This window comes from Chiloscyllium plagiosum, chromosome 2, assembly GCF_004010195.1.
Source record: "Chiloscyllium plagiosum isolate BGI_BamShark_2017 chromosome 2, ASM401019v2, whole genome shotgun sequence".
Lineage (NCBI taxonomy): Eukaryota > Metazoa > Chordata > Chondrichthyes > Orectolobiformes > Hemiscylliidae > Chiloscyllium > Chiloscyllium plagiosum.
In genome coordinates, this window is record NC_057711.1 from 114,957,001 (window position 1) to 114,975,308 (window position 18,308).

Consider the following 18,308-nt stretch of genomic DNA (forward strand, 5'->3'; position numbering starts at 1 on the left):
GAGTTTGATTGTTTGTGACAAATACCTGAAGTTTGACTGTGGACATTTGACAAAGTTTAATTACAATTCTACAGGAAGCATCGTTATTCATTTTCAAATTTTTGTTTTCATAGAATTTAGGGAGATGGCGAATGTTAGTTTAATGAAGAATGGGAATATAACATTTTTCTGTTCCATTGATCACAGCTGTAAACGGGATTATAACTTGTCAAGCTCTCTCAGAATCTTGCATTTAAGTGCAATCATCTGTGATTTTTCTGAACTCCAAAGAACAGAGGCCTATTCTCTTTAACTTTTCTTCATAATACAGCCTTCTCTCATTTCAGCAATCAATATAGTGAATTCTTCCACACAAGGTTCAGCTTTGAAAGGGTTTACTGTAGTCCTTATGGCATCTCCCCATTAGTTTATTCTGTTCTGGTCTAGGGTTAAAAAAATGGTAGTGGTTTCTGACCAAAATATTAAACTAAAAATGATCCTCAGAGGCAATGGCAGGGCTAGATCTTTCTTCTTGAGTTTCATTTTGCGTAGGAACCCAATTTTAATCCTTATTTTTTCCTCCATTCTGTTAAAGATTTTGAAAAATTTTACATCTGTTCATCTCTCTAATGTGGAGTTGATGCACATGGGTCAACAGGTTATGGGCAGCTACCCTGTGCACTTTCATCTCTGTGGGGACGTGGATACACGTGGAGGCTACAGTTCACCAACATATCTGAAAAGCCTTGCAATTCACCACTGTTTTTCCAGATGTGTCACTGTACACGCAACCAGTGGCTTGTTGGTAAGTATTTCTTTGCCAGCTGGTCTGGAATGTCACTTTTACAAAGAAAGTCCAGACCATTCTGCTCAATGGGTTTACTGGGTAAGTGTTTATGCTCTGCGTATGCTTCCCCTTAAATAAATGTACAATATTTGTTTTAATTGCTTTATGTGATAGTAAGTTGCACACTATGACTATTCTATGTGCAAGAAAGTTTCTTCTGCACAACTTATTCAATTTATTAGTGATTTTGAGATGCTGGTGTTGGATTAGGAGTACAAAGTTAAAAATCACACAACATCAGGTTATAGTCCAACAGGTTTAATTTGAAGTATTAGCTTTCAGAGCGCTGTTCCTTCATCAGGTGGTTGTGGAGTACGGTACACAATTGTCAGGCACAGAATTTAACGCAAAAGTTTACAGTGATGTACCTGAAATTAAAAACTGAAAAATACCTTGATTGTTTGTTAAGTCTCTCATCTGTTAGAATGACCATGATAGCTTCACATCTTTCATATGCAAATCGCAAAACATTTTTAAAAAGTTAACCTGAGAATGTAACTTTTAACAATTGGTGTCAGCCCAGATTCAACACATTATCTGGGCTGACACCAGTTGTTAAAGTTAACCTGAGAATGTAACTTTAAAAAAAAAATTTGTGATTTGTATATGAAAGAAGTGAAGCTATCATGGTCATTCTAACAGATCAGAGACTTAGCAAACAATCAAGGTATTTTTCAGTGTATAATTTCAAGTACATCACACTGTAAACTTTTGCTATAAATTCTGTGTCTTACAATTGTGTACCGTACTCCACAACCACCTGATGAAGGAGCATCGCTCCGAAAGCTAGTGTGCTTCCAATTAAACCTGTTGGACTATAACCTGGTGTTGTGTGATTTTTAACTTTATTCAATTTATTAGTGATTATCTGTGTTTATGGTCTGTGATTTTGGGACTTCCTAACCAGTGGGAATATTTTCTGTATCAAATTGCTTCATAATTTTAAAGACCTCAATGAAACCAACCCCCAGTCTTTTCTGGAGAAGAGCCCTCCAGCCTGTGGAGGGTTTTCCCATAGTTATAACCTCTCAGTTCTAGTATCGTCCTTGTAAATCTTTTCTGCGCCTTCTCTAGTTCTCTGCGATTATTTTGGTAATATAGAGACATGAACTGTGTCTACAGAATCTCCCAAATCAAAGTTTGAAGGAATGCATTATTTCACAGTCACATTACTTTTAATGCTGGTTGTAGAGTCTGTGATCTGACAACAAAGATACTTTGCTGCCAGGATTATAGAGTTTGAGCCCTTTAAACAGCTGCCTAGAAATCTGCGGCTAGAATGTCCTACTCCTCTCTGGGAGTGGATACATTGCACTGAAATATAATAGGTGACCTGCATTAACAACAACAAATTGCATTCCGTGTCACCTTTTGACATGGTGGGATACCCCAAGGCACTTCAAAGGAATGCTCTCGTATTACTTCCATTTTTCTGGAGTTGGGAGATTAATCTGCAGTTGCTGGAGACTCCAGGCTGATTCCAGAAAGTTGGTGACTTCCCGGTGACTGAAGCACACAAAGTAAGGTCATTGGGGTGAACAACTGCAGTGCTTCGATTGCTGCTATTTTGTACATTTGTTGATAACTTCCCTATCAGGCAACATGCACTTGGCTGAGAATCTCTTACTGAGTGACACCTAACTGGCTTGCTACCTGCCGTCCCCCAGCTGATCCCTCCACCCCTTTGAATGATGGTTCCCATGGGACAGTAAATTCTGTTGGACAAATCACTGCCAGGAAAAACCAAGCTTGCTTTAACATTTCTGTTCTTTTTTCAGATACGTGACACTGTTGGCTATGACACACTCGGTCACTGTTTCTTCTTGGAAGATGGCATTGAGCAGCGGAACACGCTCTACCACAACCTTGGCCTTGTCACCAAACCTGGGACTCTTCTGCCCACAGACAGAAATGATGCGATGTGCTCCTCAATTCTTAACAATGTTTATGGCAATTACATCCCTGTGCCAGCGACTGATTGCAAGTAAATGTTGCATTTTTTGGGGGTATTCCCATTACTTGTGCAATTTGTTCCATCCGGAGAATTTGAATTTTTAAAAAAAATAATAGTTCATTTGTTTTACATGAAGTTAGGATCAGCTAAACAGATTTGAGTGATTTGGAAATGCTGTTGTTGGACTGGGGTGTACAAAGTTAAAAATCACACAACATTAGGTTATAGTCCAACAGGTTTATTTGGAAGCACTAGCTTTCAGAGCGCTGCCCCTTCACAACCACCTGATGAAGGAGCAGTGCTCCAAAAGCTAGTGCTTCCAATTAAACCTGTTGGGCTATAACCTGGTGTTGTGTGATTTTTAATTTTAGTTTTGACTGACAAAGCCAAACATGTTGGTCAGAGAGAATGATGGCTATTTTCATTAGATAACTGGGGAGTTTGAGTGCTAATGATACGCAAACTCTAAGGTTGGAACTTTCTATGCCCAGAGACCTGTGCAATTGGGATATTGCAAACACCAGGGTAAAAGGTCAAAGAATCTTGAGTGTAAATGTGGTACAAATAAGTTATGTTTCACCCAAATTTTCTTAATCTTTGGTGCCCAAATACATCCTGGTGCATTATGGATACTCTATCCCTGGGCAATCCTGCAATTGCACTGATAAATTGATGTCTTGGCACTGAGGAAATGAGGAGATGGGGGATAGTTTGGGCAAGTGTAATTGAGGTAAATCAGCTATGATTTTATTGAGTGGCAGAGCCAGCTGAAAGGCTGCCTGGCCTCCTTCAGCTCCTGTTTCCTGTGCTATGCTAATTTTATAATTCTGTGAGGACAGGGAGCACCTATTCAAGGCAGCAACAGTTCTGATTAATTCAGGCATAACACATTCTTTCTCTCACAGGGCAGTTTCCACATTCTGGATTGCCAATCCCAATAACCACCTCATCAGCAATGCAGCAGCAGGTTCACAGGTGAGTCCGTATTCCGAGCAAGTTCATAAGGCCCAGAGTTCACGAGGAGGGAAAACTGGGGCAAACATGGTGTGATTTTGTTATGCCCATGTTTTGATATTAGCAAAAGTGATGCTTAATCCTGCTGGAACATTTGAAACCAGGCTCTACTGGAATAAGGCATCTCATGGTTTATTGAGTTTTTCATATGTTCTTCAGATTTGCATAAAGGTTTCTTTGCTATCCTCTCAAGTTAGATTGCAAATGTGGAGAGGGCAACAGAACATCTGGGACTTCAGTGAACAACAGCATTAACAGTCTATCTTCTAAATCAATAAGATTTAAGGACTGAGAAAGAAACAAAAAAAATGGGAATGACAGGCTGATTTAGAATTAATTAAAAGAGGGCAGGAAGGACTGCAGCAAGACCGAAAGAAAAGTGAAAGTAAACTTAAGGTACAAATTTCACATTTTAAAAGAAAGTCCAATTCTAATCCACTTAAGCATTGCTAAAATGGGATATCAAGTGGAAAAAAATTATTTTGCTCTCATGAGGGCTGAGACACAGGGAGAAAAATGTAACTTCTGGAAAAGAGATGACAATTTGTTCAGGACAAGCAAAGGATGCTGATTGGTTAGCTGAAGAATTACATGATATTGTTATTGTCAGACTATGCATTGGAAAACTTGCTGTTCCTTTCTCCGTTTTGTAAATGGTGCTGAATGGCCTACATCTGTCCCTATGTTCCACTCTGCAACTGAGATTGTTTTAATTAACTCATGCAGCATGGGTATCATTGCCTGGGCCAGCACTTACTGCCTGTCCTTAATTGCCATTGAGAAGGTGGTGGTGAGTTGCCTTCTTGAACAGCTGCAGTTCATGTGCTGTAGGTTGGCTCACAATGTCTTTCAGGAGGGATTTCCAGGATTTTAACTTAGCAACTGTGATATATTTCTGAGACAGTGTCTTTGAGGGGAACTGGCAGGTGGTGGTGTTCCTATAGATCTAGCTTTGTTCTCCTGGATGGAAGTTGTCATGAGTTTGGAAGGTGCTGTCTCAGGATGTTTGGTGAACTATTGCAGTACATCTTGTGGATAGTACACACTGTTGCTATTGAGTGTAGGTGGTGAAAGGAATGGATGCTTATGGATGTGACGCTAATCAATGGGCTGCTTTGTCCTGGATAGTGTTAAGCTTTTTGAGTGTTGGAGCAGCACCCTCCAGGCAACTGGGGAGTATTCCATCACACTCCTGACTTGCGCCTTGTACATGGTGGACAGGTTTTGGGGAATTAGAAGGTGAGTTACTCACTGCTGCATTCCTAGCTTCTGACATGCTTTTCTAGCCACTGTGTTTATGTACTGAGTCTAGTTGAGTTTCTGGTCAATGGTAACTCTCAGGATGTTGAAAGTGTGGGATTCAGTGATGGTAATGTCATTGAATGTCAAGGGGCAGTGGTTACATCAACTCTTATTGGCGATGGTTATTGCTTGGCATTTGTGTAGCACTAATGTAACTTGTCACTTGTCAGCCCAAGTCTAGCTCTTGTTGCATTTGAACATGGACTGCTTTAGTATCTGAGGTGTTGCAAATGGCACTGAACATTGTGCAATCATCGGTGAACATCCTCATAGAGAGAAGGACATTGCTGAAACAGCTGGAGATGTTTGTACCTAGACACTACCCTGAGGAACTCCTGTAGAGATGTCCTGGAGCTGAGTTGACTGACCTCTAACAACCTCAACCATCTTCCTACGTCCCAAGTATGATTCCAGCGGAAAGTTTTCCCCAAAATTCCCATTGATACTAGTTTTTCTAGTGCTTCATGATGTCACACTCAGTTAAATGCAGCCTTGATATCACGGTCTGTAATACTCTCCTCATCTCTGGAATTCCGTTCTTTTGTCCATGTTTTTGCCAAGGCTGTAATGAGGTCAGGAGTTGAGTGACTCTGATGGAATTCAAACTGGGCATCATTGAGCAGGTTATTGCTGAGCAGGTCCTGCTTGTTAGCACTGTTGATGACACTTCCCTTCACTTTACTGATGGTCAAGAATAGACTAATGGTACAGTATTGACCGGGTTGGATTTGCTCAGGTATTTGTGCACAAGACATACCTGGGCAATTCTCTACGTTGTCAGATAGATGTCAGTGTTGTAAGTGTACTGGAAGAGTTTAGCTAGAGGAATGGCAAGTTCTGGAATACAAGTCTTCATTACTATTGCCAGACTGTTGTCAGGACCCAAAGTCTTTGCAGTATCCAGTGTCTCCAATTATTCCTTGATATCACGTGGAGTGAATCAAATTGGCTAAAGACTGGGTATCCACAAAGCTGGGGACCACTGGAGGAGACTGAGATGGACCATCCACTTGGCACTTCCGGCTGAAAATTGCTGCGAAAGCTTCAACCTGATCTTTTGCACTGACGTTCTGGGCTCCTCCGTCATTGAGGATGGGATATTTATGGAGTGTCCTCCCCCCTCCTTCAGCGAGTTCGTTAATTGTCAACCACCATTCACAACTGAATGGAGCAGGATTGCAGAATTTGGGTCTAATCCTTTGGTTGTCGGATTGTTTAGCTCTGTCTCTCATTTGCTGCCTATGTTGTTTTGTATGCAAATAATCCTGTTTGGTAGCTTCACCAGATTGACACCTCATTTTCAGGTATGCCTAGTGTCCTCCTGCATTCTCCATTGAACCAAGTTTGATCCCCTGGCTTGATGGTAATGGTTGATTGGGAGATATGCCACGCCATGGAGTTACAGATTGTGTTGGAGTACAATTCTGCTGCTGCTGATGGCCTCATAGCACCTCATGGATACCCTGTCTTGCTAGATCAGTTCGAAGTCTGTTCCCATATAGCCATACAACACGAGGGTATTTTCAATGCAAAGGCAGCACTTTGTCTCACAAGGGCTGTATGGTGGTCACTCTTACCAATAATTGTAATGGATAGATGCATCTCCAGCTGACATATTGGTAAGGGTGAGGTCAAATTTGTTTTTCCCACTTGTTGGTTTCGTCATGACTTGCCTCAGACGTGGTCTAGCAGCTATATCCTTTAGGACCCGACCAGCTTGAACAGTAATGCTGCTGCTGAGCCACTCTTGGTGATGGATACTGAAACCTTCACCCAGAATACATTTTATGCTCTTAGCACCCTCGGTGCTTCTTCCAAGTGTTGTTCAACATGATCGAGTACCAATTCATCAGCCAAAGACTTAATCAGCAGGAAGTTTCCTTGCCCATGTTAAACCTGAAGCTATGAGACTTCATGGGATTTGGAGTCAATGTTGAGGACTCTCAAGGCAACTCCTTCCTAACTGTGCCATCACCTCTACAGGATCTGTCCTGCAAGTGGAACAGGACATATCAAGGGAAGGTGATGGTGGTGTCTGGTACATAGGTTTCGTTAGTATGACTATCTTACAACCAATGTCAGACTGTTGATTGACCAGTCTGTGGGCCAGTTCTCCCTATTTTGGCATTAGCCCCAGATAATAGTGAAGAGGACTTTATAGGGTTGATAGGGCTGTTTCCGCTGTTGTCTTTTCTGGAACCTTGATTAATGTCACATAGTCTCTCTGGTTTTGTTTCTTTGTTGAGAACTTCATAATGATTGATACATCTGAGTGGCTTGCTGAGCCATTTCAGAGGGAAGTTGAGGGTCAAATGTAGACCAGACCAGGCCAGGATGGCAGAATTCCATCCCTGAAGGCCATTAGTAAACCAGATAGGTTTTTCTTAATTATCAACTATAGTTTATGATCATCAGTAGATTCTTAATTCAAGTCATCTAATTCCTGTGTTCAGTCTCTGACCTATGAGTTCAATTGGGTCAACAGATTGGATTTCTGCAATTGACCTAGTATCATACAGAGGGGACATGAATCAGGCTGAATGACATCTAAGGATTTCATTTTGGAGTCAAACATGTTTGGCAGGTGAGCAGAAGATTGGTTTGTACAGGAGGAAGGGAAAAGCTGTGCAAGCATGTATGAATTTGAATGACCTACTTGCCTGTCCCAGTACAAACTCTTTAACCTGAAACAGTGCCATGTATCACCTGGGAGAAATGAAAATAAGTAGTTTAAAATCTGAATTTCCTGCCTGCCCCCACACCACACCAACCCAACATCCCTCCCAAATATGAGACGGTCTTCATCTCAAGCAGAACATTTCTCACGTTTAGTTGAAGGAATCAACGTTGAAAAGGGTGGTGCTGGAGATGCACAGCAGGTCAGGCAGCAGCCGAAGAGTAGGAGAGTTGACATTTCTTGATGAAATGCTTATGCCTAAAATGTCGACCCTTTTCGGTTCTGACATCTCCAGCATCTGCAGTCCTCACTTTCTCCTAGTTGAAGGAATCCAGCAAATCAGTGTCCACTGCCTGGTACAGAGATCCACTGTTGCCCAGGAAAAGAACCACTCAACATTTCACTTAGAATGAGACCCTGGCAGCACCTTCCAAACTCACCAGTTCCTCCACTACCTAGAGGGACAAGGGAAACAGATACATGGAAAACCCCGCAGCTGCACGTTCCCACTCCAAAGTCGATCACCATCCTGACCCAGAACTATATCACTCTTCCTTTACTGTTACTACCTCAAAATCCTGGAATTCCTTTCCAAACAGCACTTTGGGTGTCCCTACACCACAATGACTGCAGCAACTTACGAAGGCAGCTCACCACCACCAGGGCAATTACAGTTGGACACCAGCAAACATGAATTAAAAAACAACTTTGAGTTCTCCCAAATCTGTTTAGTTGTTGGGGCAAATATTTGATGCTGAGATCTCTTTCCACAGCTGATGTTGGCATGTTATTTGGTTAGACTACATCTGAGTGTGTATTTGGTCCTGAGGTTTGGTCTCATTACTCAAGGAATGATATACTCACATTGGATGTAGTGAAGAAAGTTCACTGAGCTGATTCCTGGATGCAGGATTTTTCTTGAGGAAAGCTTGAGCAGATTGGGCTTCCACTCATTGGAGTTTAGAGAAGGAGAGGTGACTTTATTCAAACATCTAAGATCCCGACAGAACTGTTCAGGATAATTACCAAGCCGACCTCTGCTCTTGTAGGGGAATCTAGAAATAGGGGGCTTGTTTTTAAAAAGTAATACATCTTCCATTTAATTTGGAAATGAGGCAGGATGTCTTTATGGAGAGGATCATTAGTCTTTAGAATTCTAGGAAACCGCGTAGAGGCTGAGCCATTGAATATATTCAAGGCTGAATTGGACAAGGATTTTGACTGACAAGGGAGTCAAGAGTAATGGAAAACAGGCAGGAAAGTGGTGTTGAGGCCACAATCGGGTTTGATAAGCTGAATAAACTACCCTTGCTCCTTTTTCTTATTTACCAGAGAGTTCAGGAAGATTAATCTTTAATAGTACTTACTTTTAAGCCAATATGATATGTTAAGAAGTTGAGTAGATAAAATATTTAATCAATAATCTCAGTGTTTGGTGTAAGAACAAATTGAGCTTTCTTTCCTGTACAAATTTGTGTAAGCTCACTATTTTATTATTTACATTAGGATACAGGAATATGGTACTTGTTCCATAAAGTTCCTACAGGAGATTCCCAAGGGTTGTTCTCTGAAACTAAAGCTGAACTTACTCCATTGGGTACTTTCTACAACAACAGAGTTCATTCGAACTTCAAAGTAAGTGCTCTCCTGAATCCCATCATATTTCCTTATGTCATTGTTGTTTCTTTGTCAATTTAACTCCTAATGTAAGTAATATTAGGATTCAAGTGATAGGATTCATTGACACACAGATATTCACACTTTCCACGTTTGCACTTTGAATCGCTTCATTTTTCTTTTTCTATTAAGGTTGTATTTTATTTCTGAGGTTGATACTCATGCATCCTCCTCACCCTCCAGTTGATTGACTATATTCCTCAAGATTTCAGCTAACGTCCTGTTGTGTCCTGCTGTCTCACTCCCCTGCCCTTATATTGATTCTCCTGTCTGGCCATTGTCATGATCTGTGAGGTCCCACATTTTATCGGAAAGCAAGTATGCCTCTTGTCCCCACTTGGATAATTATAACTAGCAGGCAAGTGCACTCATTTTCCCAATCCTCAATTGGCTAACAAAAGTGTTCAAATTCAATTAAACATCAATGCCCTGTGGTGTGTCTACAGCACTGTCCTGGAGATTAAACTTCAATTCCTTTGGAGGCCAAGCTAAACTTGCAGGATTATTAGCCTCCAGTCCTTCCCATTGAAAGTGGCTTCTTGTTAACAAAGCACAAACAGTTAAAGCCTGGAGTTTTCTTTTGAGTTTCTGTCTAACATTGAAGTAAAACTACAGAGTACAGACTGGAGCTCAGCGGGTTAGTGAATAACCATGTGCTACTGATATTAATCTTGGCTAGAACATACACTTTTTTTTAAAAGAAACATTTGGGCCATGATTTATTTTTCCAGAGGTAGACCTCTGAAGACTTGTCTAAACATGAGGAATATTCAACATCATGTTCTCGCTGGCTATTTTCATATTCTAATTTTTCTGTCAATTTATTCATATTGTATATTTTTGTCAACATTTCTTTGATTCCTTTTGTTTTTGTTCACTGTTCTTTGATTTGAATTGTGTTTACATTCTTTTCTGTTTTGCTTTTCTCCTCCCCGTTCTTTCCTCATCCTCTTTCCCTCTCCACTGCCTTTTGCTGAACAGTTGAGGTTAGAGGGTAATGTTCATTGGAGCTTCGCCTGTTCTCTGATGTAACTAATTCCAACTGTTTCATTTGTCACCTCAGGGATAGGATTAGCAATAAGTTCTTCAGACTTAATACCTCTTCTCTTCCTCACCAAACCTCATTATTCACATATAATCGTGTACGGAGATGAGGCAAATGAAAGAAAGAAATAACCTGCATATATATATATATATATATATATATAGCAACTTTCATGACTCCAAAATGTGTTACAAGCAATTATGTTTAAAGTGAATTCTTTTATATTGAAGTACACATGGCACATTTTATGTACATCATCCGACAAACAGCAATGAAATAGTCACCAGGTATTCTGTTTCATTGATGTTGGTTGAGGGTTAAATATTGGCCAGGATATCAACAGTGGGAAGCCTGCTATGGTTTCCATTAAAGACCGATCCAGAACTCTGTAAAGAGTAAACCATTCCAATGTCTAAACATTCTGACCATTTTGTCCTGTTACTGAAGCAAGTTTGTTTACCCACTTGCCTTTCTATTTGGATTTACGGTTCAGATTTTGGATTGGATGCAGATTGCAGGTAAAACATGCATGGACTTCCATAGATGTGGTTGTGGGATTATGTAATGAACTGGATTCTCTAGTAGATTAACTCGTGGGATAGTTTTGTAATTTATATGAGAATACTGGGTAATGTATTAACATGATAAAATGTCCATGCAGCTTTGCTGTAATTCTTCTCGATTTTTGTTGCTAGGCTGGACTGTTCATTGACAAGGGAGTGAAAATCACCAATGCTAGTGCTGATGATCCAAGGGAATACCTTTGTTTGGATAACAGTGCGAGGTGAGTCAAGGAACTGACCTTTTGGCCAAGGAACTAATCTTTTTTTGAAGTGGAAAATGTATTTGTCTGTAATGTCAGCATTAAAGGAATTTACACAGTGTGGTAGAATGGGTTGGCATTGATATAGTGCCTTTCACAACCTCAGGATGTCTTATAGTGATTTGTAACCTATTAAGTACTTTTTGACATGTTGTCACTGCTGTAGTAGGGAACATAGCCAATTTATATAAAGCAAGCCCCACAAACAGCAATAATGAAAAGATAATTTGTCCGGACATCTACGTTAGGTGTGATTCTGTGATCAACGCACAGTGCTGCACGTGTTAATAGCTACTCTAACAACCGATTTAAGACTATCAGTTGCAGTAATGTTTCATTGATACTTACTAGAAGTGACACACATTCAGACACAAGGGTCTCTGTAAACAAAAAGAACAATTCAAACCTGGCACCTTTCTGCATTATCAGGAAGCTTGGAAAGTCTGTCATTTGCGGCTGATTCCCCACTTGCCTCAGCCAATTGAATTGAATTACTAACCAATCAGTTGGCACCTTTTTTTTTCTCATGTAGGATAAATTGTAGTGATTGTTTGGTTGAGTTTGGTATTCTTGCTTTTGTCCTGATGAGAGCAAACTGGAAAGCTTTGGTGACATGTCTCTCACATTTCAGCTAGCTTCTGTTTGATGTTGTTGGTTGAGGACTAAAGGAAAACCGAACAGAACCTCTCTGCTCCCCTACAAAATAATATCTGTGAAATCTGTTGTGTTCACCTGTGAGGTTGGACAGGATTTGATTTACTGTATTGTCTGAAAGGCAATATTGGCGCCAGGAGTTTCTAGATATTCTGCTTGAGGTTCTGGAGTGAGTCTTGAACCCACAGCTGCTGAAACAGAGGCAGTATAGCTATCTACTGAGCCACAGCTGGCACAGGCAAACACAAAATTCACGTTCCTGCGAAAATGCTTTTCTTTTCACTGAAATCCATTCTGACTTGGTTTAGCTTCCTGTTATGATATGGGCGGTAATGCTGTCAATGAGGCGTGATTGTTTGGCAAGTTATTTGGTCTAGTGAAGGACAACTTTCCAGTGCCTAATTCTTTCCCCATTCCCTGCATCCAAATACTTGTTTCTGACAGGAGTAGATCCATTGCAGAGCTCCAGGGTGATTCTGTATGTGGTACATTTCCAACAGTTTTTTTAAGCTTTTGTTCTTTGTGTTCAGGTTCCGTCCTCACCAAGATGCTGACCCACAGAAATCACGTGTTGCTGCCGTCATTGATAGACTGATAGCGTTCAAAAACAACGACCATGGAGCTTGGGTCCGAGGAGGCGATGTTGTATTTCGCAATTCTGGGTATGTGAGGGTCCAGTGTCTCATTTCTTAGCAGGCATGAGGAGCTTTTACTTTGAATGTACAGTACCCAATGAGGCCACTTGGCCTAACTGATCCACAACGGTGTCTGTGCTCCACACAATCTGCCTCTGATTGGTCGTTCACTTCACGCCCTCCTTTGATTCCTCTCTCTGTCACATGTTCATCCAGCTTCTCCCTAAGAGCTTCCACACTATTCACCTCCACCACTCCATGTGGTATCCAATTCCACATTCTCTTCACTTTGAGGCCTTCCAGATGAAACCATGGTCAGGCTCTCCAAAACCTGTTACTGTTTATTGCCACGTTTCCCTTTCACTCCTTTCACAGGGATCTGGCATCCAGGGTTGTAAGGTGCTTCGTGGGAGCATTGTTAAAACTGAGCCACTAAAGGAGTTATTAAAACAGGCAACTAAAAGCTCAGTCTATGGAGTTGGTTTCAAAGGCCACATCAGAGCAGGGAAGAGAGATGGAGGGAATTAATTCCAAGGCTTAGGAGCTAGGCAGTTGAAAGCACAGCTACTGGTTTTGGAATGGTTAAACGTGGGGGATGTAACAGACAATTTACCCTATTAATGTTTCTTTGCACAGGAGAGGCTAAAATTCATTTGAGCATTGACATTCTGCTCATGTGCAGTTTACATTTTAAACATCTTAACTTTCATTCTGAGGGGATCATGATGAGGTTGTGAGTCCTGTTGATCTTAGTGATCTTTATATTCCAAAGTGCTATGAGGCTGCATACACATCTGAGAGGGAACATTGCTGTCAGGTTTCTGTCACCAGAAAAAATATTACCTGTATTTATCATTTTTCCATTAATATTTCAGGTTTTCTGATAATGGAATTGGATTGTCCTTTGCTAGGTAAGAGAAGCTGTCTGGTGCGTGGAAAGAGCAATTCACATTTTAGCTATTGCATTTTGCACTTTGTTAGAGCTTCCCATCTTTCCTCTTCATTGCTGTGATGGAGTGGCTGAGAGTTTGCAGCTTCTGCAGGTTTTCAAATTCAGAAATTACAGATCCCACAACTTATATCTTCTACGCTTATCCACAGTGAATAAAAAGTGATATCCTTTATAAAGGCAGTGTTGAAATTGCAGTAAGCCTCCTGTCTATTTCAGGTGGTTTGCACATAAACTGCACAGTGCAGAAGTCAAAATATCATTTTATTCCTGGTGCAGGAATTGCACATTGAATGCTCACCAAATTAAATTATTTCTTAAAGATTCAACAGTGTTACACCCTCTGCTTAATTCCACTAATAGGCTGGCTGCCAGATGCTATCTTTCAGTAAGTACATGTTTGTTGGTGTTTCTGATTTGAGTACCCATTGAACTTGTTAATGCTGTCAGTTCCTGGGAGACTGCTATTACACCCTTCATTATGGATACTTTTAAACTGTGGAAAGTGGTTTCACTAGGAACAATACTGTATTTTCAGCATAGTAACGTAGAGCTACACTCTTCAAACAAAGAGCAATTCTTTTCACCTCCCCACTTTCCCAGCACATCAGTCCCAAACATTGGGAAGGTGGACTTCAAGTACCAATTTTCAAACTAAGTTCGATAGATGTACATGAATTGTTCTGAACAATACAGTATTGCCTGTTTTTTTTCTTGAATGTCCAAACCCCACCTTCAAGCCTTTTTGGACCAGGGCATTAATGTTTTATGGATTTTTGTGCTTTCTTTAAATTGTTCAATTATAAGATATGGACATCACTAGGAAAGCCAACACTTATTTCACATCCCTAAACTGAACAGGTTGCTAAGCCATTTCTTTGGGCAGCTAGGAGTCCAATGATATTGGGCCTGGAGTCAGTTGTAGGATAGATCAGGTAAGGGCAGTAGATGTCGTTTCCTAAAGAGCAGTTGTTAATTTAATAGGATTTTACACCATTTACTGAGACAAGCTGTTCATTTCAGATTTATTTCATCCGGTTGGATTTCTTATCTACCATTTTTGGGATTTGAATTCTTATCTGCAGATTGTTAGTCTGAACATTCAGATTATGACTCCTTGGTTTTAACCACTATGCCATAGTATCCATACCGTAAAGTGCTGAAAGAATCGGAAGGCTAATGTTCATGCTTGTTTCCTAATCAGTAACTGTTCTTATAGTGATGGCAGCTTCCCAAAGGATGAAGGTTCAAGTCAAGAGATCTCTGAGTCGTTGTTTGTTGGAGAAAGCAGGAATTATGGATCTCAGGGAGGCCAAAACAAATACTGGGGTGTCGGTGGGGTTGATGGGAAAAATCGCACACTACCAAGGGACAAGTAAGATTCTTTAATTAATGTCTGACCCCTATAAGCATGTGCTTATATTACAATAATACTGGATAATGTGTGAAACAATGGATCTAGGCTGGTACTCATTGTAATGCAGAAGGTTAAGTACTGAAGGTAATTTGGTTGGTTTAAAACTGTCAGGATTTTGAAAGGGATTGATTGGAACAGAAAGATATGTGTCTCTGCTGAAATCAGAACCAGGGCTTTCAAGGGAGACATCAGACAACACCCTCCCACAAAATCTTGCTGATGCTAATCCAATTATTAATTTTAAATCTGAGGTTGGTGCCCTTTCCTAAACAAGACAACCCCACTAAGCGTGTGAAACTAAGGTGGGTGCATGGTGTTGGAAACCCAATCAACCATAAGCTCATAGACTTTGCAAGTCAGACTTGAAGAGATGAATTTCCAACTCCTGCATGTATAACTCATGGTAGAATTGATGTCTAAGCTCTAGATCGTGCTCTCTTGTCCAATGAAATTCTGTGAAGTTCTAAAATGCCTCAGCAAAAATGTTCCACAATCTTCCTCCAAGCTGAGGGCAGCATATGAAAATACTGTCTAAGTTCATCATGTTGTAATATTCACCTGTTATTGTTTCCTATTCTCAACTCGATAATGTCAATGTTATGCCTACTAACTCCTGTAACTTGTTTAGAGTTAATGACATTCCCTGTCAAAAGCTTCCTTTGAAGGTAAACCACATCTATCTTATGCAATCTCTCTTTACTTTTAGTTACTTAATTAAAATAGTCTTCATTTAACAAAAAGTCTTCAGTTTGCATGAAGTCCTGGATACCAAATCTGTTTCTCTTCCAATGTTAATTGCTGATCACTATTGTATGTTATCTTCCATAGCTTGTAGATATTGTTTCATTCGGTTCTTTCAAGACACGGGAGTTTGCAACTTTAACAAGCCAATTATGAACTCCTACCTTCTTCCTTAGTTGCTTTGTTGAAAAGGGGCATGTTATCAAAGCTTTTAATCTTGCACTTATCTGGATAGATGCAAGAATGCCAAATTTCAAAGGAAGTGATTTGTTCTGCATGGTGCTCCCATGGAAATTTGGAATTCTTGCATGTGTCCAGATGAGTGAGAGATGAAAAGCTGTGACTGCATATCTCTCTTCTTTTCCAGCAGTACTCAAGCTCTGTTCTATCATGTAGTCCTTTGATGTTCTTGGTTTCACATTGTACATAATATCAGATACAAATCTGACATTTTGGTAGCAAGAATGAACCTTATTTTTCTATCTACACAAAGGTTTCATGTATTCTCTTCTGGCTTTATACCAGGACATTCCCCATCCGAGGATTTCAGATTTATGATGGTCCCATTCATGTCACCAAGACAACCTTCCAGAATTACATGGCAACACCAGTTCGATTCGCCAGTGCTGTCGGATTCTTTCTGAAGAACCCCTGGCAAATGACTCCAAAGAACAGTTTGTCTCTAGTGAAGTTTGGCAAAAGTGTAGGTTTATTTTGTTATTTGTTCTTTTGAAATATTCATGCATTTTACAAAATTCTTTGGCTTATTGACGAATATTATAAATCAGATCACCAGACCAAATCATTACAAAACAATAACATGCATATACATAGCATCTTTTTAATATTGTAAAACGTTCCAGTGTGTCTCATAAAAGTGTTCACAAACAAAATAGCTCACTGAATTGCATTAGGAGAGGTGATCAAAAATGTGGTCAAGCAGGTAGGTTATAGAGAAGGTCTCTGTAATAACTCAGGAAGCCCGACTGGAAAGAGACATAATTTATTGTTGTACTCCAAGACAGAGTGTGACTTATTCCTGATGAAGGACTCCTGCCTGAAATGTCGATTTTCCTGCTCCTCAGATGCTGCCTGACCTGCTGTGCTTTTCCAGCACCACTCTAATCTTGACTCTAATCTCCAGCATCTGCAGTCCTCAATTTCGTCTTATGGTATACATAGGCTAGTCCCAGGCCAGGACAGACAGTTCTGCAGATGCACTCTTGGGTCTGCTTTTTTTAGTGTATCCAGAAATATTATCACAAACAACAACTTTTTTATTTCCGTCACCGAATCACCATGGTATATATATTTCTTTCTGTCCAGTAACCATTATCAGCAAATCACGTGTTTCCAATTGAATATGTACGTGCAAAGCTCATTAAAGACAATGCAACCAATCAAGTATGGAGGAGAGATAGGGAGAACTATAAGGACCTGGATTTGCTTTTTTTTATATACCTGAGTCTGCTTTATGAAGAGCTCTGCTGGTGAGGTCCAAGGGAACTCGTACTCGACGAGCTCCACAGGGAGAATAATTAGTGATTCCCCATGGGCCTGAAAGTGTTGATCACATTCTTCCCCTCTGAGCCCAAGGTCTCCCCCTCAGCTCCTGTGATGATGGGGCCTCCTGTTGGGTTTTGTGAGGGCCCCATTCTGGTTGCTTTCGAGGTCTGGTTGAGAGCTGTATAGACTCTTTTGTAAAGACTGACAAAGAATCACTGGAGGGTACTTGTGTTGGTGGCATGTCTGTATAAACAGTTGTCTCTGTGGAGAGTTCCCACTGGAGGTGGTTGACGTGCTTTGTTTTAATGATCTTCTTCCTGGTTTCGACTGTTCAATGCTAAACCCATTTAAGGATAACTCGCAGGATACCTGGAGAGCTGTCACCGAGGTTCATCACATGGATCATATCACCCCCTAGTGATTTTTGAGACCTAGGAAATATATGGACTCCGTAATGTTCCTCCGCGTTGGAGCCTCTTTTATGGCTTTCACCCTCTTTTTGACAGAGTACAATCTAACCTTGTCAACTCTGTACACAAGATAGCTCATGCACCTGGGACACCTTTTTCCCTTTTTAGTTGGATGCTGGCCTCAGAAGAACACCATAAAACCTCCAAACTCTCCACATTTTCTTTGTAGTAGCTCCTGTGATGAAAATGTCATCCAGATAGACTGCCACTCGGGGCATCACTGGGAGGATGCTCTCCATTGCCCTTTGAAAGTTGGCACCAGCTAGCTACTCCAAAAAGGCAAGTGAGTGTACTCCTCCAGTCCTCTGTGAGTATTGACAGCGGCGTACTTCCTGGATGACCCTTTGAGTTCCAGTTGGGAGTAGACATGGCACATATTCAATTCAGAAAGTAAGTGACCCCCCCCCCCCCCCCCCCCAGCCGGATTCTCATAAAGTTTTCAATGTGTGGCGTAAGGTATCTGTCTATCTGAGGGAAACCTGTTGACTGTCAAGTCATAATCTCCACAGCGACAGAGTTGTCAGTTTTTACAACTGGGACTAATGGTATGGCCCATTCAGCAAATGGTACTGAGGGTATTGCCAAGTTCCTCAAGGCATTGTAACACACATTTACTCT

The 18,308-nt window shown here is 40.8% G+C and overlaps 1 protein-coding gene across 2 annotated transcripts in view; it reads left to right on the forward strand.

Annotated features, from left to right (window-relative positions):
- Nucleotides 1-18,308, forward strand: part of cemip2 (cell migration inducing hyaluronidase 2) — a 79,197-nt gene that overhangs the window by 34,741 nt on the left and 26,148 nt on the right. For both annotated transcript variants that reach the window (XM_043716514.1, XM_043716504.1), the window contains exons 8-16: nt 575-784; nt 2,605-2,810; nt 3,686-3,755; nt 9,280-9,408; nt 11,191-11,279; nt 12,503-12,634; nt 13,483-13,518; nt 14,776-14,931; nt 16,240-16,417. In XM_043716514.1, the coding sequence (XP_043572449.1) occupies nt 575-784; nt 2,605-2,810; nt 3,686-3,755; nt 9,280-9,408; nt 11,191-11,279; nt 12,503-12,634; nt 13,483-13,518; nt 14,776-14,931; nt 16,240-16,417 (1,206 nt within the window). The remainder of the gene's footprint in view (nt 1-574; nt 785-2,604; nt 2,811-3,685; nt 3,756-9,279; nt 9,409-11,190; nt 11,280-12,502; nt 12,635-13,482; nt 13,519-14,775; nt 14,932-16,239; nt 16,418-18,308) is intronic.